Genomic DNA, 23,713 nt, shown 5'->3' with positions numbered 1-23,713 from the left:
CACTTATAAGTCTCGTGAATAATTGTGAACCATTATATTTCATATCTCATAGATAAAGATGACTCAGTTTATGCCATTATATGTATACCATGATTCCGGATTCACTTAGGATTTTACGTCAATTTATAGAATCATGAGACAAATAGATATGATATATAGGAAAACCATATTTTTGTGAATCACTATGTAAATACACCGTTAGGGGTGACAATTTTCGATATTACATAAACCTGAAACTGAAATAAAAGAGTTTGGATTGAGATTTCTGACCCGTCAAATAAACGGGTCGTGTACGGGTTAATGTTTGGGTTCACAGGCCGGCCCCGAGATTTTAAAGACCCTGTGCGATTTAACGAAAAATAGGCCCTAAATTTTGAAATATCTCAAAATTTAAGCAAAAAAAATATACATCTTGATTCTTTATTGCAAATACATAAAATTAAACTTTCATTCAAAATAATACACAAAAAAGAAATTGGTTTCTGAAAACTGTCATCCTCCTAATATTTGTTGAAATAAATTTCTCAATAACATCTTCATATGTAACATTGTCCAACATGTTACGCTCAATCGTCATCAAAGTCAATCCATTAAGTCGTTCTTGAGTCATTGTAGATCGTAAATAGGACTTCAAAATCTTCAATTTTGAAAAACTTCGTTCTGTAGATGCAACAGTAACAGAAATAGTCAACATAATTCTATATGCAATAGATATAATAGGAAAACAATCAACACGTTTTAAAAAGTTTAAAATATCAATTGCTGTCATTTTTTCTTTGGGCAAGAGATGTAGAAGTAATTTTAACTCAACATACAAGTCATTTCCATCAATATTCGATTGCTCATCTTTCTTGAGTGAAGTTTCAAGAGACTTACAACAAGAGTTTAAGGTTATATCATCTAATGAATGTAGTTTTTCTGAATTAAACAAAAAACCAAATATTTTATCATATTGTTGATATTGTTCAAACCTTGTACTTAAAGAAGTAATTGCTTGATCAACAATATAAATAAAATATTTAACCCTAAATTTCTCTTGTGCGGATCGTAAAACACTACAAGAAGTATGGGATGAAATCTCATCAAAATGTTTTTTTTATTTTAGGTTCACGTTTTTTAGAAAATATTGGATCGATACCCATTTCCAAGGCAATATCTTTTGCAGTTTCTAAAGCATTTAAAAAACCATTTTCTCTATATTCTTTAAAAAACGAAATCAGCCCCTTTATTTTTTCCATAGCAACATCAATAAGCATATCTTTTGATTGCAATTGTTTGCTAACTAAATTAACAGTATTTAACATTCCATACCAAATTACTAAAGCCAATATAAACTCAAAGTTACCAAGTTCATTTTTTGCTAAAGATTTAGCTTCACTTGTTATTTTTGGATCATTATCATTTTTGGCTACTTGAAGAAAAGCCTTTTTCTATGTCAAAAATTTGAAATCTTATAGCTTTAACACTATCAACACGACTCTCCCACCGAATGGATGACAAAGATTTAGGAGTTAACCATTTCACATTATCATTTAAAATTTGCCATCTCTTAGTGGAATTTGCAAAAATTGTATAGATACGTTGTATTGTTCCAAAAAAACCTTTAGCTTTACCACAAGTATTAGCCATATCACACAAAGTTAAGTTCAAACTATGACAACCACAGGGAGTATAAAAAGCTCTAGAATTTATATCTAAAAGCTTTTTGCACTCCTTGATGTTTTTCTTTCATATTTGATCCATTATCATAACCTTGTCCACACACATTATTAATGTCAAGATCAAGCAAATTCAATTCATTTTGTAAAACATCAAAAAGTCCTTGGCCGGTTGTATCATTTACATCTAAAAACCCTAAAAAGGATTTTTCAATGCAAACAATATTTGACGAAACATCCACATATCTTAAAATAATAATCATTTGCTCTTGGTGACTTATATCGGGAGTACAATCAAGTATTATAGAAAAATATTTTGCATTTTTATCTTTCTTTTAATCATGGATTTTATTTCTGAAGAAAGGAAATTATTAATTCATTTTGTATCCTATACCCAAGATAATGTTTATGGATACCAATTTCATTTGTAATACGTTGTATATGCTCATAAGAAACCATGCAAATTCAGCCAACATTTCAAATAAGCCTAAGAAATTTCCATTGTTATCTTCATACACTTTCTCATTAGTACCACGAAAAGCAAGGTTATGTTTAGCAAGAAATTTCACAATAGAGATAATTCTCAACAAAACTTGTCTCCAATGAACTTTTTCTTTTTCTAATTGTTTTTGAGGTGCATTATCAATAGTTTTATTTTTTTGTAATCTTAAACGCAAATCATACCAAGTATTTATATTTTTAACATGTTCCATACTAGTTTCATGCTCTTTAATTCTAGTGTTAAGATGTATCCAATCTCTAAAACCCTCATTTGCTAATTGACCCTTTCCACACCCTTTTCGAAAAATTTTACAACAAAAAGAAATTTTTTTTATCAATTTCTTTAGAATAAACAAACCAATCTCTATCACATTTTTCCCCATTTGGTAAAGTTTTAGTGTAATATGTTGCATAAAATCTTCTTAAATATTTATCTTTAGGACCTTCTGTAATGGATAAATCTCTTTTAGGACCTTTCAATGCTAATATATTTATCATATTAGAATCAAGAACATCCCAATTTCTTGGATCGAATATATCAAAAGTGTGAAAATCAACATTATCATCAACATCAACATTAGGATTATCATTAACATCAACATTGTCATTAGCATTATCCTTAACATCAACATCAACATAATCATTATCATCAAGATTATCTTCATTAACAGTTTGTGTTTCATTTTTCGAAAAATTTTGTGTTTTTTTTGTTATAAACTTATCCATAGAACCTGCTTGAGCTTTATTATCTTCTTCAATTTTTTGTTTCTTTTTACGTTTTCCATATCCAGATGCTTATTTTTTTAATCTAGGAGGCATTGTAAAATGTAAATTATAGAAAAGAAAGAAACGACCTTATTTGTGAATTGAGATTTGTAGATTTCTTCTAGGTTCTAGATTTTCCACACTTCAAATCACCAAGAGAAGATATCAAAACTGTAAATAAAAATCAGAATCCAAATAAGAAATCAAATAGCATATCAGAAAAGAAAAATTAAAGAAATCATATCAGATCATAATCCGAAAATTACCTTATATTTTGACACTTCAAATCAGAAAACAATGTTATGCTCCAAAAAAATCAGAAAACCTGCGATTTGAGATCAAAATATAGTTCTTAGTCCTTACAAATAAGAAGTAAATAGAAACAGAAAATCAGAATTTGTGATTTTTCAAAAACGAAAAAGTAGAAAAAATCAAAAACTTGAAAGGAGAATTTACCTGAATTCGTTATTCCTTGGCTTGACCCTTGTTCCTTCTGATTACAGAAACTGATATTGATGGTCCTGTATTTCGAAATTTGATCAGAAAAAGAAAAATTGATAAAAATTATTCAATTAGAAAATAACAAACCATGAAAAACAAAACTAAAGTTTAAAGTTACCTTTTATTTCGAAACCTCAAGGCTCAAACAGTCAAACATGTAAGATTTTGAAGCTTCAGATTTTGAAATTTGATGATTCTTATTCGACATTTGAAGCTTGATAGTTCTGAACTTTTGAGACTCAGTGAAGAAGAAGAGGATTAGAAGAAATAGAAGTAAGAATAGACTGAATTGGTTGACTGTTATTGCTGAAGAAGAAGAAGAAGAAACAAAATTAAGAACTGAAATCGTGTCTTTAATATTGGAATAGAAACAATTGAATAGATATTACCGTTCCTCCTGATCCTGCAATGATGTTTGCTATTACCCATGTCTGCGTCAATGAAGAAGATTAGAAGAAACCGAAGAGTTTTTTGTTTCCCGAAAATTCATTCCCGCTCCTTCTTCTAGCTGGCGTTCCTTCTTCTGGCGAGTAATAAAAATTAACCTAATTTTTTTTTGGGCCGAATGAACCTAGTATACAAGAATTATTAAATAATTTTTGGGCCCTATGATTTTTTAGGCCCTGTTCTTGGGCACTGTTTGAACCTCCATTGGGCCGGCACTGAGGCCCGCCAACCCGTATAATATTTATATACTTATGTCTTATTATGATATGTCTGTTTTTCCTCTTATAAAGTTATGTTACTATGGCTATTATGATATGTCGGTTTAAAATCTAATTAAATTTAAAATAATATACCTACAAGAAATACAGCTATTACCGGCGACACTAATAGCAGCGACAACACCTTTAGCGGCGACAAATCGAAAAGTCGCCGCTAAAGGTCCTGTCGCCGCTATTGGTTTCGCCGGTAATGCCTACCTATCCGGATCCGCATTTTCACGTTCTGGTGATCGCCAACCGTTCGATCATTTTTGTAATCCAATGGCTGAAAAACTCATGGAACGCATAAAACCAATACCGGCGACAATATGTCGCCGCTAAAGGTCGAAAAAAACGCGCCTTCTTTTCCCTCTATGTATGTCACCGCTAAAGATTGGATGTCGTTGGTATTGATTCTTTTGTCGCCGCTATTGGGTGTCGCCGCTAAAGGTCGACGCAGATTACACCCACTTGCTTCCTCTGTCTGCTTCGATCTGCTCTCATTTTGTTCCATTTTCTCGATCATTTGCTCCGACGATTCTCCCTTCCTCCAACGATTTTCCCTCATTTAACAACATATAATAGAAGAGATACCGCCGGCCACCAAAAACTTCCCCTCTCCGACCAACACTGTTGTTGCTGTCGATTTCCTTCTCCCGGGTTCGTGTTTCCTTTTTCATCTCTTCATTTCTTTCTACTTTAATGTCGATTTCCATAAGAATTTGTGATTAATTGCATTTTTGTTTTCAAAAAGCTCTTTTCCTCTCCGGTCACCACCACTACCGTCGGTTGTTGCTATCACTGGCATCAACTACCACCACCACTGTTGCAACACCGAAGATTACCACCACCAGTTGAAAGAGGGAAAAGTTTTTGGGAACCACAGGCGCATTTTTTTGTAATTTGTTTTGTATGTGTGCATTTGTGTGTGTATTTTGTATATATATGTGTGTGTAATTCATATATGTGTGTGAAATATGTTATATGTGTGTGTATTTCATATATATGTGTGTGAAAATTGTGTGAATTTCATATATGTGCGTGTATAAAAAATACATGTATATGTGTATAATGTATGTATGTATGTATTTGTATGCAATTTGGATTGTGTTCATGGTTGTTTAATGTGTATAAAAAGTATGTATATATGTGTATGATGTATGTATATGTGTATTTATGTAACGCCCAATTCCTGGTACGAAAGTAATTCTCTAAATGTTCATTTTATAAGAGCTACTCGACGAGTTGGTAGCCCTAACTCGTCGAGTAGGTGCGAGCTGGACCGCGGGGTTTAAGTGGACTACTCGACGAGTCGGAAATGGACTCGGCGAGTAGGTCCATCAGGAGGAAACCCTAATCCTTAGGGTTTGCACCCTATTTAAGCATCATTATGAGTCCTCACCCCAGCCTCCATCACCTCCACAATCCATTCTCGAAACCCTAGCAACCATTGAGTGTATTAAAGCCTTTCTTGCCATTTTTGTGTGATTTGAAGTTAGGAGAAGGAAGAGATCCATTGGTGATTCAAGAAGAGGCAGAAGATCCAGAGTTTTAGTTGCATTTCAGAGCTCTTGAAGGTATAAAGTTTGTACCTTGACTTATTTTCACTTAGATCTTCTTGAAAGCTTGTTGTTGCCACTTTTAGGGTCCTTTCCAAGATAATTTCGGGTAGAGAGCTTTTGGGTCTATAAGGACTTTAGATCTAGGCACTCTTGAGCTCCAGAAGCTCAAAGTTACCACCTTTATTCAGCCAAGATCTCATTCTATGCCCTAGACTCTCATTTCTAGCTTGTTTTGGGTGATTTAGCTTCATTGCATCATGCATGCACGTAAAGTTAGCAACTTTACGTGTTATTCTAGCCTAAGGAGTCCAGATCTATGAATTGGAGGCAGTGGAATCACCTAGGAACAACTGTATAGTCTGAACATGCAATGGACTCGCCGAGTTGTTCTTGGGACTCGACGAGTCGGATTGATGTCCCCAAACCCTTCTTCGATTACGAGTGATACCACTGAGTTAAGGAGATGACTCAGCGAGTTTGACAGGAGTGAGACTCGGAAACAAAGGAGCTCGACGAGTCCAAGGTGGGACTCGACAAGTAGAATCGAGATGTCCCGATGTTATGACCATTTGAACTCGACGATTCGGTAGAGGGACTCGGCGAGTTGGGTTGACTGAGAGTTGACTTTGACCTTAGCGTTGACTCTGGTCATAAGAGTAAAATGGTCATTTTACCCTGAGAGTACTTATCATTATTTGATTTAGTGTTTATGGGATTTGTAGCCGGGGAGTTCCAGAGCAGCTGTCAGACAGTTTCAGATTTAGCATCTTAGCAGCCAGCGTTTCGAGGTGAGTTTCCTTCCAGTAGGAACGGGTCTACGGCCACAATGTCGGCCCGTTTAGTTAGCAGTAGTTCCGGACTTCAGTTCGATGCAGTAGTTCGGTGTGCTCGATGTCTTTGTGATTCAAGCATGTCTTTGTGCTATGTGTTCCGGACTTCGGTCTGATGCATTATGCAGTATATGTGTTTATGCTAGTAGTTATGATTATGCTATGTTCAGTCAGTTCCGAACTTCGGTCCGATGAAGAGGGCAAGTTAGTTCCGGACTTCGGTCCAATGCAGTTTCCGGACTTCGGTCCGATGCAGAGGGCAAGGCCCTGGTTAGTTCCGGACTTCGGTCCGATGCAGTTTTCGGACTTCGGTCCGATGCAGAGGGCAAGGCCCTGGTTAGTTCCGGATTTCAGTCCGATGCAGCTTCCGGACTTCGGTCCGATGCAGTGGGCAAGGCTCAGTAGTTGCTTTATATGTTATTGTATGGTATGTGTAGTTTGGGGGAGCTCACTAAGCTTCGTGCTTACAGTTTCAGTTTTGGTTTCAGGTACTTCAGCTAGCAAAGGGAAGGGCTCGGGATGATGGCATGGCACACACCACAGTTTTAGCCTGGGAGTTAGACTCTGATATTTTGATATGATCTTGACACTAGTTTCGATTTGATAAATTTATTATGACATTTTGAGACACATGATCCATGGATTTATCTTTTAATATTTGATATTATGGTTTAGTAATGTAGCACCTGGTTCCTGGTATGTATTTTAATCTAGGTATTTTTGCATTTTAACTTGAACTCGGCGAGTTGTAGGCCCGACTCGCCGAGTAGAGACGAGATATCGAGCACGTTTAAGTTGGCGACTCGACGAGTCCATATTCTGGACTCGGCGAGTCCGCCAGTCTGGATGAAACCCTAATTTCAAAGGTTTGCACCCTATTTAAACATCTCTTTGTGCCTCATAACGGCCCCCATTACGCCCAGAACACCCCTCACGAAGCCCTAGCCCTTCTTTTAGTAATTTGAGTGCTTTTGGTGCAATTCCTTGAAGTTTTGGAGAAAAGAAAAAGGTAGATCAAGAGGAGAGGAAGAAGATCCATAATCTTTGTGCCATTTCAAAGCTTCTAGAGGTATTAGACTCGAAACCCTCTCTGTTCCTTCATTATTATCTCACTAAGAGCTTAAGATAGTCATTTTAAGGCCTCTTCTAGTCTTGATCTTTTGAGTAATGAGCTTAGAGTGTTAAGGGACTTCAGATCTAGGCATGATTGAGCTCTAGAAGCTCGGATCTATTGCCTTTATGAGCCTAACTTGTGTATAAGTCCTAGATCTACTCTTCTAGTCCTTGTTAAGCCTCTTATTTCCCTTTTGATGCATGAATACACGTAAAGTTGGAAACTTTACGTGTAAAACCTACCCTAAGAACCCAGATCTATGAATGGAATGCATTGGATTCAAGCAGAATCGAGTATATAGTAATTGCATGCATGCGACTCTGCGAGTCGTTCTTCGGACTCGGCGAGTCGAGCCGCGAGTTCCCGATTTTTCCCCTTTTGAGTTACGCTGAGTGGGATCAGTGAGCTTTAAGTGGACTCAATGAGTCGGAAGCCAGACTCAGTAATGGAGGGACTCGGCGAGTCAATGCCCTGACTCGGCGAGTCCAAGACAATCTTCTTGCCTCAAGAACAGACTCGACGAGTTGTTCATACAACTCGGCGAGTCACGGACCAGAGTGTTCATCGGATGAGGATGAACTCGACGAGTTGTTCATACAACTTGGCGAGTCGAATGAAGGACTATTGGATATCTGTATAGAAGGAGAACTCGTCAAGTCAATGCCTAACTTGACGAGTAGGGACGGGAGTGAGGACAATCGACTGGATAGGGACTCGACGAGTTAGCGAGCCAACTCGGCGAGTCGGGTCAACTGGAAGTTGACTTTGACTTTGACTTTTGACTTGGTCAGGGGTAAAATGGTCATTTTACCCTAAGGACAGTTAGCAGTGTTTGATTGAGTGTTTCGTGGGAATTACAGCCGGAGGATTTCCGAAGCAGCAGCAACTGACAGACAGTTCCCGCGCAGATCAGCAGCTACTTCGAGGTGAGTTACCTTCAAGTAGCGGTGGGTCTACGGCCACAATGTCGGCCCACCAGTAGGAGTTGTGTGTTAGATGATTGTCTTTGTGATATCATCTAGTTTTGCTACTACTTGATATGTTATATGCTAGCTTGATGTGTTATAGTAGTAGAGTTCGGTTGTTAGGACCGAAGGGTAGTCAAACACCCCAGATACGTCTGACAGTATGTGATGTCATGATTATATGCTAGCATGATCTGAGATATGTGTTAGGGGTAGTAGGAGGCGAACAGTCCCCGAGTTCGGTTGTTAGGACCGAAGGGTAGTCAGACACCCCAGATATGTCTGATAGTATGTCATGTTATGATCTGTGATAGTAGTAGTGGTAGGGGGTGAAACAATCCCCGAGGTTCGGTTGTTAGGACCGAAGGGTGGTCGGCACCCCAGAATGGCCGCACGGGTAGGTTGGCACCCCAGAATGGTCGTACCGGGTAGGTCGGGCACCCCAGAAATGCCTGAAAAGTATGGTATGTTATATGAATGTACTGTATGTTATATGATTGTATGGTATGTGGTATGTTGGGGGAATTCACTAAGCTTTGTGCTTACAGTTTTCAGTTTGGTTTCAGGTACCTCTTCATCAAAGGGGAAGGAGCTGGCGCGGTAGCGATACATCATACACATACACTATTTTCCGCCTTACGAGATTGTTCTGGGATTTGTACTCTGATATTCAGTTGATTTCGTATTTTGGTTTTTCAAACACGATATATGATTGTGGAATGATTTGATCAGACAATGTTTTATTTACAAATGCTTTCCGAAGTATTGATTTAAAAATGAAATTTTTGGACGTGAAAATTGGGTTGTTACAAGTTGGTATCAGAGCCCTGGTTTGAGGGATTCGGACGCACCTTCGGGGGTGTTTGGACTCAAAACCTGGGATTAAAAGATTTTTACAAAGAAAATGACTTTCTAAAAGATAAGATAAAAGAGTTTGAGAAAGAACAAGTGTGTGTGATGTGCGCAACTGGCCGAGCTCAAGTAAGTATTCCCCAAAGTACCCATACAAGTTTATGTTACGTTTAACAGTTTCAGTAGAACAGCATGCTAGTATAGGACTAAGGATCTAGGAGTGATGCCTTATGTGCCTGCTTTATGTGCTTCAGCTTATGAGAATTGCATGCTAGTATTGAGTAGACAGTATTAGGATAGCCTGTTTAGGTTATGCCTGGTAGTATGAGCTCAACATTATATGCTAGTTCAGCTTCTCATTATGAGGACAGATTTGCTTGAGTAGTTTTCCTGCGTCCGAATGCCGCTTGCTTTGTGCTTTGTGGGACTCTGAGTGATGGGAGTTAGCCATTAGGTGAATACGTCACGTCGCATGTGATCAGGGTTGAATAATCTCAGAGTGCTGGATTTGGCCCTATTGCGCAGCTCTTGTCTGAGTCTGTTACTCGAAGGATTATCTGAGCCTCTTCACTTGTGATGGTATTCAGGTAATGGCTAATTGGCATTACAAGGAGGCCTTCAGCAGCTGAGGACCGGATAGGGTGGAGTCAGAGGTTTTCCCTAGGGTAAGCCTAGGATGAGGATAGCAGTGATCAGCAGTGGTAAAAGGGATCTGGTGGAGTCAAGGCAGTCCTTGAAGAAGGTACGGATAGATGTGGAAGGTAGTATGGGCCCGTACTACTGAAAGCAGAGGATCCGTACCCGAACTGAGGAAGGCCGAGATAATACCAGGGAACTTGTAGTAGATGTGATCCCTAAAGAGGTATCAGTATCACTAACGGTTGTTATTATGTATTGCAGAATGGTGGTACTACGTTCGAGGCCAGCAATTGGCAGCTCAGGAGAGGGATCGGGTTCGGGATCAGGTTCCGAGCCAGTAGATGAGGGGCTACGCGAGTTCATAGCGTCAGAGATCACCAGAGGTATCCTTGAGTCGACCCCCATCATCTTCGGGTCGATCAAGGAAGGGATAGTTGAGCTGATGGAGGACCGCCTCAGGGCATTCAGGAGTGACCTGGCATCTGGCCAGTCAGGATCTCGCACACTGTCCTTTAAGGACTTCAGGGGCAGTGGTGCGCCAGATTTCCATGGGGCGAAGGACCCCATTGCTGCCAGACGATGGATCGCAGACATTGAGTCTGCGCAGTTGACTAGCTTCTGCCCCGAGGGATCGAATGTGAGGTTCGCAGCAGGGTGTTTGAGAGACAGAGCTAGAGACTGGTGGGAGTCTGTTGGTGACTCATTGGGAGCCTCGGCTGTTGAGGCTATGACATGGTCGGACTTTGTGACCCGGTTCAGAGCGGAGTTCGCACCTGCGGTGGAGCTCCAGCAGTTAGCTAGAGAGTTTTTGGACATGAGACAGACGACGGAGACTATGGCGGAGATCACCGCCAAGTTCCGAGAGAGGGCGTTGTTGGTGCCCCAGTATGTGGGAGATGAGGACATGAAGAGGACCCGCTACCACGACATGCTGCGAGCCGACATTCGGGAACATGTCAGTTTTTCAGCTTGCCCTACCCTAGACTCTATGATTGCCAGGGCGAGGGAGAGGGAGATAGATCTGGAGCACATCCGGAAGAGGAAGTCAGAGGAGGGACAGACAGGAGGGGCTTCGGGGAAGAAGCCCAAGGGATCAAATGGTAGGCCGAAAGGCCAGACAGGACCGGGCCGCTGCAGGAAATGCGGCAGGCCACATGAGGGAGCATGTAGAGTGGGATCACCGGGCTGCTATAAGTGCGGCAAGATAGGGCACTTCAGCAGGGATTGTACCGCCCCTGCACCTGTGATAAAGACGTCAGAGTTGCTGTGCTTCCACTGCAACCAGAGGGGCCACAAGAAGGCCAATTGCCCTCAGTTGACAGCAGCAGCGCCAGTGAAGGCGCCAGCTCCAGCGACCCTGCGGATTACCGATGGGCGGCAGGGCAAGGCAGAGGCTCCAGTGGTGAGGAGCCGGGCATTTCAGCTGACTACCGAGGAGGCACGCGCCACACCCGATGTGGTGACGGGTATGATTCCTTCCCTCTAATTTATTTAATTGATGTTATGATATTGATATGTGCTCTGTGTATATGCGTTTAGGATCGTTCCATGTGAACGGTATCCCAGTACAGGTGTTGTTTGACTCGGGTGCCACCCGATCGTTTGTTTCTCTTGCGCTTAGCAAGAAGTTCATTGAGTCTCCGGGCATGTTGGATTGCCCTTTAGAGGTAGAGATTGCCGATGATCGGTCGGTGCGAGCATCAGCAGTGTTCAGAGATTGCGTTCTGAGGCTATTTTAGGAGCGCTACTTGGTAGACTTGGTTCCTATTCCGTTGCGTGGGAACAAGGTGATTATAGGCATGGATTGGCTCAGCCCCAATGGGGCGGTGATAGATTGCGCACAGCAGCTGGTGCAGATCAGGACCCCAAGTGGGGGAGAGTTGGTAGTTCAGGGCGAGAGGCCACAGCGAGGGCCAGCGATATGTTCTGCAGCTAGAGCTAGGCGCTACCTTCAGCAGGGTTGCGCAGGATATGCCGCGTATGTTATGGACACCCGGGAGGCGGGTAAGGCGACGGTGAGCGAGGTTCCGGTGGTGCGAGATTACGCAGATGTGTTCCCAGAGGAGCTCCCTGGGATACCTCCGGAGCGACAAGTAGAGTTCAAGATCGACCTAGTCCCTGGTGCGGCTCCGATAGCCAAGGCACCGTATCGGTTGGCTCCACCTGAGATGCAGGAGTTGTCTACACAGCTACAGGAGCTGTTAGACAAGGGATTCATTAGACCGAGCAGTTCACCCTGGGGAGCCCCAATTCTGTTTGTGAAGAAGAAGGATGGGTCGCATCGAATGTGTATAGATTATCGGGAGCTGAACAAGGTAACGGTGAAGAACCGTTACCCACTTCCGAGGATTGATGACCTCTTTGACCAGCTTCAGGGAGCATCTTGGTTCTCCAAGATCGATCTGCGTTCAGGATATCATCAGATGAGGGTCAGGGAGGAGGATGTGCAGAAAACCGCGTTTCGGACGCGTTATGGCCATTACGAGTTTGTGGTGATGCCCTTCGGGCTCACCAATGCTCCTGCCGCGTTCATGGACCTCATGAACCGCGTGTGTAGACCGATGTTAGACCGGTCTGTGATAGTGTTTATTGATGACATCTTGGTTTACTCCAAGACGCAGGAGGAGCACGAGGAGCATCTGCGAGAAGTTCTGGAGACTTTGAGGAGGGAGAACTTGTATGCTAAGTTCTCCAAGTGTGAGTTCTGGTTGCGCGAGGTGCAGTTCCTCGGACATCTCGTCAACCAGAACGGGATCTCAGTGGACCCGGCCAAGGTAGAGGCCGTGATGAGATGGGAAGTTCCGAAGTCTCCATCTGAGATTCGGAGTTTCCTGGGATTAGCGGGCTACTATCGGAGATTCATTCAGGATTTCTCCAAGATAGTCGTACCCTTGACGCGGCTGACGAAGAAAGCCGTGGTCTTTCGATGGGGGCCTGAGCAGCAGGCCGTGTTCGAGACACTGAGACAGAGATTGTGCGAGGCGCCAATCTTAGCCCTGCCAGAGGGAATGGAGGATTTTGTTGTGTACTGCGATGCGTCCATCTCAGGTTTGGGCGCAGTATTGATGCAGAGAGGGCATGTCATCGCCTACGCGTCGAGGCAGCTGAAGCCTCACGAGGCGAACTACCCGACGCATGATTTGGAGTTGGGGTCTGTTGTATTCGCCCTCAAGATTTGGCGTCATTACCTCTATGGGGTTCGATGTACCATCTACACGGACCATAAGAGTTTGAGGTACCTCATGGATCAGCCGAATATAAACATGAGGCAGCGACGGTGGATGGACGTGGTAAAGGATTACGATTGTGAGATCCTTTATCACCCGGGTAAGGCCAATGTGGTGGCCGACGCGCTTAGCCGCAAGGCAGCGCCGATCAGGGATATCTGCCTGAGGATGACAGTGGTGACTCCGCTGTTGGAGCGGATTCGGGAGGCCCAGCAGGAGGCCATGAAGGAGGAACATCGGAAGAGCGAGCAGATCGTGGGGCAGGTTTCCTCCTTCGATTATGACAGCCGAGGATTACTGACACTACACCGTAGGGTGTGGGTGCCATACCACGGGGGTGTGCGCCAGGTTCTGATGGAGGAGGCGCACAAATCTTGGTTCTCCATTCATACCGGGGCGACGAAGATGTATAGGGATCTTCGTCTGGACTATTGGTGGCCCTGCATGAAGTGGGATGTGGCATGGTTCGTGGAGCGGTGCTTGACCTGCAGGAAGGTCAAGGCTGAACATCAGAGACCTCACGGCAAGATGCAGCCGTTGGATATCCCGCTATGGAAATGGGAAGATATCACGATGGATTTTATCATCAAGCTTCCCAGGACCACGCGGGGAGTGAACTCTATATGGGTCATCGTAGATCGGTTGACCAAGAGCGCCCACTTCATACCGATCCAGGAGAGTATCTCGGCAGAGAAGTACACCGATATCTACATCCGAGAGGTGGTGGCGCGGCACGGAGTGCCAGTCTCCGTGATTTCAGATAGAGACGTACGGTTTACTTCCAGGTTTTGGAAGAAGTTCCATGACGAGCTGGGTACTCGTCTGCATTTTAGCACCGCTTTTCACCCGCAGACAGATGGTCAGAGTGAGCGGACCATCCAAACTCTGGAAGATATGTTGCGGGCGTGCGTGTTAGACTTCGGTGGTAGCTAGGATACTTATCTTCCTTTGGCCGAGTTCTCATACAACAACAGCTACCACGCGAGTATTGACCGTCCTCCCTTCGAGATGTTGTACGGGAGAAGGTGCAGGACCCCGATATGTTGGGGCGAAGTTGGCCAGAGGGTCATGGGGAGCACCGAAGTGGTGCTCAAGACGACCGAGAGGATTCAGCAGGTGCGGAGTAGGCTTCAGACTGCTCAGAGTCGGCAGAAAAGCTATGCCGACAAGCGCCGATCAGACCTGGAGTTCCAGGTCGGAGATATGGTTCTCCTGAAGGTGTCGCCATGGAAGGGCGTCATCCGATTCAGGAAGCGGGGCAAGTTGGGCCCTAGGTACATTGGACCCTTCAAGGTTCTAGCCCGGGTGGGCAAGGTAGCGTACCGGCTGGATCTGCCAGCCGAACTCAGTCAGATCCACAGCACCTTCCACGTCTCGCAGCTGCGGAAATACCTAGTGGACGACTCAGCGGTGGTGCCTTTAGAGGATATTCAGGTTGATGACAGCCTGAATTACATTGAGCGGCCAGTAGCAATCCTCGACCGGAAGTCGAAGGATCTGAGGAACAAGAGGGTGGAACTAGTAAAGGTGCAATGGCAGCACCGGAAGGGTTCGGAGTGGACTTGGGAACAGGTAGAAGAGATGAGGGAGCACTATCCCGAGCTTTTCCAGGAGCGAGCGGCAGACTTCGAGGACGAAGTGGGGGAGATTTGTAGCACCTGGTTCCTGGTATGTATTTTAATCTAAGTATTTTTGCATTTTAACTTGAACTCGGCGAGTTGTAGGCCCGACTCGCCGAGTAGTGACGAGATATCGAGCACGTTAAAGTTGGCGACTCGACGAGTCCATATTCTGGACTCGGCGAGTCCGCCAGTCTGGATGAAACCCTAATTTCAAAGGTTTGCACCCTATTTAAACATCTTTTTGTGCCTCATAACGGCCCCCATTACGCCCAGAACACCCCTCACGAAGCCCTAGCCCTTCTTTTAGTAATTTGAGTGCTTTTGGTGCAATTCCTTGAAGTTTTGGAGAAAAGAAAAAGGTAGATCAAGAGGAGAGGAAGAAGATCCAGAATCTTTGTGCCATTTCAGAGCTTCTAGAGGTATTAGACTCGAAACCCTCTCTGTTCCTTCATTATTATCTCACTAAGAGCTTAAGATAGTCATTTTAAGGCCTCTTCTAGTCTTGATCTTTGAGTAATGAGCTTATAGTGTTAAGGGACTTCAGATCTAGGCATGATTGAGCTCTAGGAGCTCGGATCTATTGCCTTTATGAGCCTAACTTGTGTATAAGTCCTAGATCTACTCTTCTAGTCCTTGTTAAGCCTCTTATTTCCCTTTTGATGCATGAATACACGTAAAGTTGGAAACTTTATGTGTAAAACCTACCCTAAGAACCCAGATCTATGAATGGAATGCATTGGATTCAAGCAGAATCGAGTATATAGTAATTCCATGCATGCGACTCGGCGAGTCGTTCTTCGGACTCGGCGAGTCGAGCCGCGAGTTCCCGATTTTTCCCCTTTTGAGTTACGCTGAGTGGGATCAGTGAGCTTTAAGTGGACTCAGTGAGTCGGAAGCCAGACTCAGTAATGGAGGGACTCGGCGAGTCAATGCCCTGACTCGGCGAGTCCAAGGCAATCTTATTGCCTCAAGAACAGACTCGACGAGTTGTTCATACAACTCGGCGAGTCACGGACCAGAGTGTTCATCGGATGAGGATGAACTCGACGAGTTGTTCATACAACTCGGCGAGTCGAATGAAGGACTATTGGATATCTGTATAGAATGAGAACTCGTCGAGTCAATGCCTAACTCGACGAGTAGGGACAGGAGTGAGGACAATCGACTGGATAGGGACTCGACGAGTTAGCGAGCCAACTCGGCGAGTCGGGTCAACTGGAAGTTGACTTTGACTTTGACTTTTGACTTGGTCAGGGGTAAAATGGTCATTTTACCCTAAGGACAGTTAGCAGTGTTTGATTGAGTGTTTCGTGGGAATTACAGCCGGAGGATTTCCGGAGCAGCAGCAACAGACAGGCAGTTCCCGCGCAGATCAGCAGCTACTTCGAGGTGAGTTACCTTCAAGTAGCGGTGGGTCTACGGCCACAATGCCGGCCCACCAGTAGGAGTTGTGTGTTAGATGATTGTCTTTGTGATATCATCTAGTTTTGCTACTACCTGATATGTTATATGCTAGTTTGATGTGTTATAGTAGTAGAGTTCGGTTGTTAGGACCGAAGGGTAGTCAGACACCCCAGATACGTCTGACAGTATGTGATGTCATGATTATATGCTAGCATGATCTGAGATATGTGTTAGGGGTAGTAGGAGGCGAACAGTCCCCGAGTTCGGTTGTTAGGACCGAAGGGTAGTCAGACACCCCAGATATGTCTGATAGTATGTCATGTTATGATATGTGATAGTAGTAGTGGTAGGGGTGAAACAGTCTCCGAGGTTTGGTTGTTAGGACCGAAGGGTGGTCGGCACCCCAGAATGGCCGCACGGGTAGGTCGGCACCCCAGAATGGTCGTACCGGGTAGGTCGGGCACCCCAGAAATGCCTAACAAGTATGGTATGTTATATGAATGTACTGTATGTTATATGATTGTATGGTATGTGGTATGTTGGGGGAACTCACTAAGCTTTGTGCTTACAGTTTTCAGTTTGGTTTCAGGTACCTCTTCATCAAAGGGGAAGGAGCTGGCGCGGTAGCGATACATCATACACATACACTATTTTCCGCCTTACGAGATTGTTCTGGGATTTGTACTCTGATATTCAGTTGATTTCGTATTTTGGTTTTTCAAACACGATATATGATTGTGGAATGATTTGATCAGACAATGTTTTATTTACAAATGTTTTCCGAAGTATTGATTTAAAAATGAAATTTTTGGACGTGAAAATTGGGTTGTTACAAGTAAAGTTTTCAAACAAAATTTTTGGGTTGTATTTTTGGGATGTTTCAATTTATGTGTAATTTGGAATGTGTTGATGGTTGTTTTATGTGTATAAAAATATGTATATATGTGTATGATGTATGTATGTGTGTATTTGTATGCAATTTGGAGTGTATTTGTATACAATGTGTAAACTACAATGTCATAATGGAAAAAAGAAACAAAAAACAAGTAGGACGCTATTATTGAAATGTTATTTAAAGTAAATTACTATAATAGTTCCTATGTAATGTGTATTTGTAGATAAATTGGTAATTATTAGTTTGTTGGTTTGTTAGTTTGATTGTTGGTTTAACTTAGAAGGTTAATGTTAGTTAGTTGGTTTGTTAATTTGATAGTTTGTTCATATATATAGATAAATTGGTAATTGTTAGTTTTCTTATCATTTGGTAATTTTTAGTTTGGTTTAAGTTAATAGGTTAACTTACAAGTTTATATATTGTTATTTACTATGTAGTTGGAGAATCTTCGATCAATGTCCAACGATTCGGAGTCAACTGTGGAACTTATAGGATGGAACAACGGTGGCGGGGATGATGACATGTCGTATTAGTTTTATCTTTTATTAGAGATTGTAGTATGACATAAATTTATAAGAATTTTGTTATTTATTTTGGTGTATGTACGGTATTATAAAACTTGGATGTTATGTAATCGTTTTTCTGCATTTAACGTTATTACGTATCGGTTTTTGGATAGCCGAGAATGGTTGCTTTAAAAAAAAGGCAATAGCGGCGACGTTATTAGCGGCGATATAGGGCATTAGCGGCGACTAGAACATTAGCGGCGACAAGTAGCATTAGCGGCGACACGTAACATTACCGGCGACTTTTTGAGCAATAGTGACAGTACAGTAGCGGCGACGTGTCGCCGGTAAAGGTATTAGCAGCGACTTTGGTGAGCAATAGCGGTGATTTTTGTCGCCGCAAATACCCTTTTTTCTTGTAGTGATAGTCAGTATTTGGGTTTACGGGTCAACTCATCAACCTTTTACCCGAATCTGACCCATGAACCCGAGTCTAACCATCAAATCCGGATAATTAAATAGGTTAGGGGTCGTATCTGGGTTGATTTTCCAACTCGCCAACCTGTGACACAAATATAATTATATGGGTCTTGTACCCGTTGATGCATTCTCAACCCGCCAACTCGAGCACCAGTGGTTAGTGCAAGACAAAATCTCAGTGGTGGCATACATGATTTTAAGAGTGACATGCCGGAAAATTTATATCACTATGGAAAATTTTCGAAAAAAGTTACACTGTATTTTAATATTAGAGGGATTGCACCGGCCACCCCGGAGCTATGTCCACCATTACCGAACACGATAGGATTGTCACTCCTATGTCCACCATTACCTAAATACTAAATAAATTATGATAGTTACATTTACATCTTCCAAAAAATGGGTTGTGATCTTTTCCCAGGACCACTAGTAGTTGGGAAAAATATCAACACAATTATAAAAGGAACAAAATCCATATCAAATCTCGAGATCCTCTTATTACCAACAAGTTAGAACCTCATAGCCCCGCCAGTAATAAAATTTGAAGACGCGTTCAAGACACACGACGATGGAATTGGATTCTTAAACAAAACTTTAGTGAACTCATTCAACTACAACTATAAGCGACTACTTTCCTTTAATCATAAACCCCATAATATATCTTCAAGTTTGACTTTAGATTAAAAAAACGTTATGTATTTATGTCTGAACATGTTTGACTATAAATTATTTAAAAAAAAAACACGCGGAAGGAATTGAAATAGAATAGAGTATTTGTATTTTCCCCAAGTCAAGGAGAACATGCTGCTTATAAGTAATAAGTTATAACATGAATCTTTTAGTCGGCCCGACTTCAGATTTCATCTGCCACCCTCAAAGGTCAAAACACAGCTAATTTTATATAAACAATTAGTTGACTCAAATCTCTATATAAACTCAACATCTTATAAAGCAAACAACATCAACGGCAGGCTTTATCTTCTCTCTCTTACCACCATTCATCATCATCATCCTTTACAAAACCTACAACCAACGGAAAAAGACCAAACTAATCGGCGAAACAATTACAGAGCTCAAAAGTCAAAGCAAGAAACTGTTCAATAACTTTTCTCCAACCCAGAATCAGAAAGCATGGCAAACTGTTCAAAAAAAGACTCATGGGATATCACCAACTGTGGCGGTAAATGGAGCTTCAGCTAACAAGTTTTCATGTTGAATGAGTTTAAATTGGCAATAAGTTCATCACCAGCTTATTTAGTTTAGTTAATGGGAAAGAATTCAATCATGGAGAAACAAGGGGAATCCCATGAATGCCTTCAAAAAAAGCTCTTGCTTTTTTGTTTCAAGCGATACCCGAAGACATAGTGTTGCAAATGGCAGCTCAAGTTGGGGGTAAGCTCACGGCCAACTTCATCAGTAGAGTTAATGGGAAGGAACTCCATCATGGAGAAACAAGGAGACTCTCATCGTTGCCTTCATGGAATCATCACTTCCACCCTCAGCATTACCGGACTCCAGGCTATGGTGCCAAGAATGTGCAGCTCAATTCAGAAACATCTTCAGAAAAACTGGCAACACAATAAAGAAATTAGTCTGTATCGATCCACAAAAATGCTTACTTTCACCATCGTGCTTGAATGCTTGTTTGGGATTGGGATTGAACCAGAGACGTTGTTTGGTGTTTTTGAGCGTGTCTTGGAAGGCGTTTTATCTCCTCCGGTGAATTTTCCGGGGAGTAAATTCTCAAGAGAAAAGAAAGCAAGAACAGAGATAGAAAAGGTATTGATTACTGAGGTGAGAGGAAAGAGAGAGGAAATGGAAGGTGGGAGAGATGAAGAAGACGGCATGCTATTTTCTAAGTTGGTGGCTGCGTTGATCAGAGATGAGATTACAGAAGACGAGGTTGTTGATAACGTGGTTTTATTAGTCTTTGCAGCTCATGATACCACATCTTATGCCATTACGATGACGTTTAAGATGCTCGCGACCTACCCAGACTGCTACTCTCTTCTACTAAAAGGTACCATCGCATCATTTAATTCCTTATCTTCCCCTTTTTCATGAAGTTATACTCATGATCAAGTGATTAATATATGGTTTTCTTGCGTTTATCTTATAATCTGATTCCCAGAACATGAAGACATTGCAAGAAACAAAAAGCCAGGTGAATATTTGACGCTTGAAGATGTGAAGAAAATGGAGTATACATGGCAAGTAGCTCGTGAGACCATGCGACTCTGCCCTCCCATCTTTTGGTTCCTTCAGAAAAGCAACAACTGACATTGAATTCGAAGGATTTACAATTCCCAGAGGCTGGAAGCTATAACTTATATGATGATAATATCCTTACTTTTATTCACACTCACATGTCACACACATACACATGAAGATAGCTTGGATTCACAAGTATCTAATAACAGAAGGCGTATTGTGTTTCTCTGATGCGGTGGTGAGCAGGTGCTTTGGACTACATACAGAACACATTATGATGAAAGGAGCTTTCCGGATCCAATGAGTTTCAACCCGAGTAGATTTGCAGATCCAGTTCAAGCTTACGCTTTTATACCATTTGATGGAGGACCTAGGCTATGTGCAGGCTACCAACTGGCGAAGCTCAATATTCTTGTTTTGGTGCATCATGTTGTAACACAATATAACTGGTCGTTGTTAGACCCCGAGGAGCCAATATTCATGGATCCACTCCCCAGGGACGGCTCAACGAGTTTGGGGGCTCTAAGCGAACCAAAAATTTGGGGCCCTTTGACATTTATTATACTTAGGTAATTGAGTTAACGGTATGTGACACCAAAAATATAAATTCAAAACTTTTTCTATTTTGTATGTTATATTTCTAATGAAATCAATTATATACATATCTAATTGAAATCTCACATGGAATTCCACATGAATCTGTGTCAATAATCAGAACCAAACATTGTCAAATACTATCACATGTTAATTTATTATGAAAAAAAAAATCATTCATCAGATTGCAAATAAGATTATAAGGTTAATATATTATGAAAAAAAAAAATCATTCATATGTAGTCTGCCAATGTCAAAAGTATAGGCTGGGATTAATAACTTACAAGACTGACTTGATAGTCGGTAAATCCTAATATCCTATGTATCGGTTCTTCAGTTCTATAACAGTATCACAGTTCATTGAAGCTTGAAAAATCAAAAATTTGTGGTCGTGTAAACTGTAATGTCCATTGTCAAAAGATTAACCCTAATTAATTGGCTATTAACCCCAATTAGATAAAGAGATAATAGAAAAATCAAAACTGAAATGTGAAAATGCATATTACCTTTTCTGCGTTTCAGTGAGAGCAGATGAGAATTGAGAAATTGAGAAGAATAGTTGCTGCCTGCTGATCGGCTGATCGCCACTCGCCAGATCATCAACAGAAACGAGAAGGCGAGATTAGAATGAAGATTAAAGAAGCAAGAAGAACCGGAGAGTGAAGACAGCAGCGATCGCTTGCTTGATTGCTTGAACCCTTGAATCAATTAGAGAAGGGAGGAAAAGAACAGAAGTTTAATCGCCGTGTGAATTGATTCGATCTTGCAGCGTGATTTTTTGGAAACGAGAAGCTTAGATTGAAATTAAACGGGGCCCCTTGCAATTGGGGCCCTAAGCCCTATCTTAACTCATTAAACTATAAGGCCGGGCCTGCCACTTCCATATCCTTCTAAGGGGATGCCTATAAGAATATCTCCCAAGTCTGATAATTACTAGCTCTTCTCTCTCCCTCTTTGTAAACCTTGCTAATATTATTTTTTTTGTTAGTGTACTAGTGTGTTTGTCGTGTATGTTTTATGACTTTTATCTATAGCACATGTATATGGCCCATTGTATAGACTCCCCATTGTGTGTATTCATGTATTGTATTGTTCCTTGATATGCAATGAGAATGATACGTACCATTCAAACATCATTATGGTATCAGAGATGCTTTCCTAAAATCACTCGATCCATCCCTCTATTTCCTTTCTACAGTCGACGCCTCCTTCTTCCACCTTTAGAACCTTACTATTCTTCTTCCTCTGTCATCATCTATGTCGACCCCTAACCCCCCTCCTCACAAAGCCTTTTATGTTGCAAACATCAAAACTTATGTTCCTCTTATTCTTGATCACGAAAAAGGGGAACTATGACTCTTGGAGGGAGCTCTTCACCACTCAGTGTGAAGCATATGACACGATTGAACATATTGATGATACATATGATGAACCAAATGTAAAGCAAATCGATCCACAATGGAAGAAAGTAAACGATGTGGTAAAAGGATGGATATATTCGTCTCTCTCATAAAACCTTCTCAACAACATCACCAAGAAGGACACTAATGCTCGTCATGTATGGCTGAACATAACGCTTCTTTCGTGACAACTAGGATTCTCGAGCAATTCAACTGGACAACAAACTTCGAAATATATCCATGGGGGACCTCAATGTTGCTTCTTAGTGCTTAAAAATAAAATCAATCGTTGATCTTCTTGAGAATCTATCTCCCGACGCCAAAGTACCTGCCAAGAATGTTGTTATTTACACCATCAATGGTATTTCCCACGATTTGACAATGTCGCTAGCATAATCCGCCACCGGACTTCATTCATTTCCTTTGATGAAACAAGGTCCATTCTAATGTTGGAAGAACAACACATATTATTTACTCGAGGCTCTACCGTGTCCGCTCATGGAGATCACGCTTTGTCTCCAACCCTCCTTAATACTACCTCCACCAAAAATAAAAAGGGGGTACAACCACCAATCAGATCGCCAACAACAGCAACCCAATCGACGTCAACAACAACAATAGGGACACATCAAAAGAGGCGCCAAATTCAGCGGTGGAAATTTCAGTCAACGACCACCCCAGCAATATGGGTGGGTCTTTATTATGGGTTTTGAGCATAAGATACAATTCTATGTGTGTATGCAACCCTAATTGAAGATTTACGTTTTCTCTAATTGAACATACAATAATGAACAACAAAGTATAAACCCTAAATCCATAGTGTATAAACGAAATTCACATAATAAAGGGTTATAATACATGCCTTTAAGATTGTTATTGTAAACAATCTTGAATCTTTGTTTGAAAGACATTTGGTAGCAAATTCCACAAGTGTCGCGCCTCTAATGGGTCACAAACAAACTCAAGCAACCAATGAATACTATATATAGAGAGAGTAATAAAAGAGAAATTCCGGCCCTTAGGCTCTTGGAGGAGTTATCACCGAAATTTAACCCTTAGAAGGGTTTATATAGGTGTTAGGAAGGTATTGGATAATGCAGGTGTATCCAAGATAAACCTAATCCCTTAACTTCCTCCCTAAGACATCCAAGGCACCCTTAGAGCCCAAGGAAACCCTAGAGATCATCTTGAATTCGTTCCCCCTACTATAGGGAGGTTCTAGAATTACCCAATGCTCAACTATTGAAAATTTTCACCTTTAGTCCCTGTAGTTTTAATTAATT

General features: G+C 41.8%; 1 protein-coding gene and 2 long non-coding RNA genes across 3 annotated transcripts; 1 reads left to right on the top strand and 2 right to left on the bottom strand.

The window, feature by feature from the left end:
- Nucleotides 1–371: 371 nt before the first annotated feature.
- On the bottom strand, nucleotides 372–5,053 carry LOC145166066 (uncharacterized). The gene is made up of 5 exons (XR_013740340.1): nucleotides 3,815–5,053; nucleotides 3,544–3,731; nucleotides 3,381–3,445; nucleotides 3,191–3,249; nucleotides 372–3,095 (listed from the first exon to the last, which is right to left on the bottom strand). It is a non-coding gene; the product is annotated as an uncharacterized LOC145166066 (long non-coding RNA).
- Nucleotides 5,054–19,650: 14,597 nt separating this feature from the next.
- Nucleotides 19,651–20,505, top strand: LOC145166064 (taxadiene 5-alpha hydroxylase-like). The gene is made up of 2 exons (XM_079084992.1): nucleotides 19,651–20,245; nucleotides 20,357–20,505. Exons 1-2 carry the CDS (start codon nucleotides 19,651–19,653, stop codon nucleotides 20,503–20,505), a joined length of 744 nt encoding a protein of 247 aa, XP_078941118.1.
- Nucleotides 20,506–21,215: 710 nt separating this feature from the next.
- LOC145166065 (uncharacterized) lies at nucleotides 21,216–21,993 on the bottom strand. The gene is made up of 2 exons (XR_013740339.1): nucleotides 21,537–21,993; nucleotides 21,216–21,428 (listed from the first exon to the last, which is right to left on the bottom strand). It is a non-coding gene; the product is annotated as an uncharacterized LOC145166065 (long non-coding RNA).
- Between the last annotated feature and the right edge of the window lie 1,720 nt (nucleotides 21,994–23,713).

This window comes from Lactuca virosa, chromosome 3 (genome assembly GCF_052849685.1).
Source record: "Lactuca virosa cultivar CGN04683 chromosome 3, Lactuca_virosa_CGN04683_v6, whole genome shotgun sequence".
In the NCBI taxonomy this organism is placed as follows: domain Eukaryota; kingdom Viridiplantae; phylum Streptophyta; class Magnoliopsida; order Asterales; family Asteraceae; genus Lactuca; species Lactuca virosa.
This window is presented reverse-complemented; position numbering and strand designations above follow the sequence as displayed.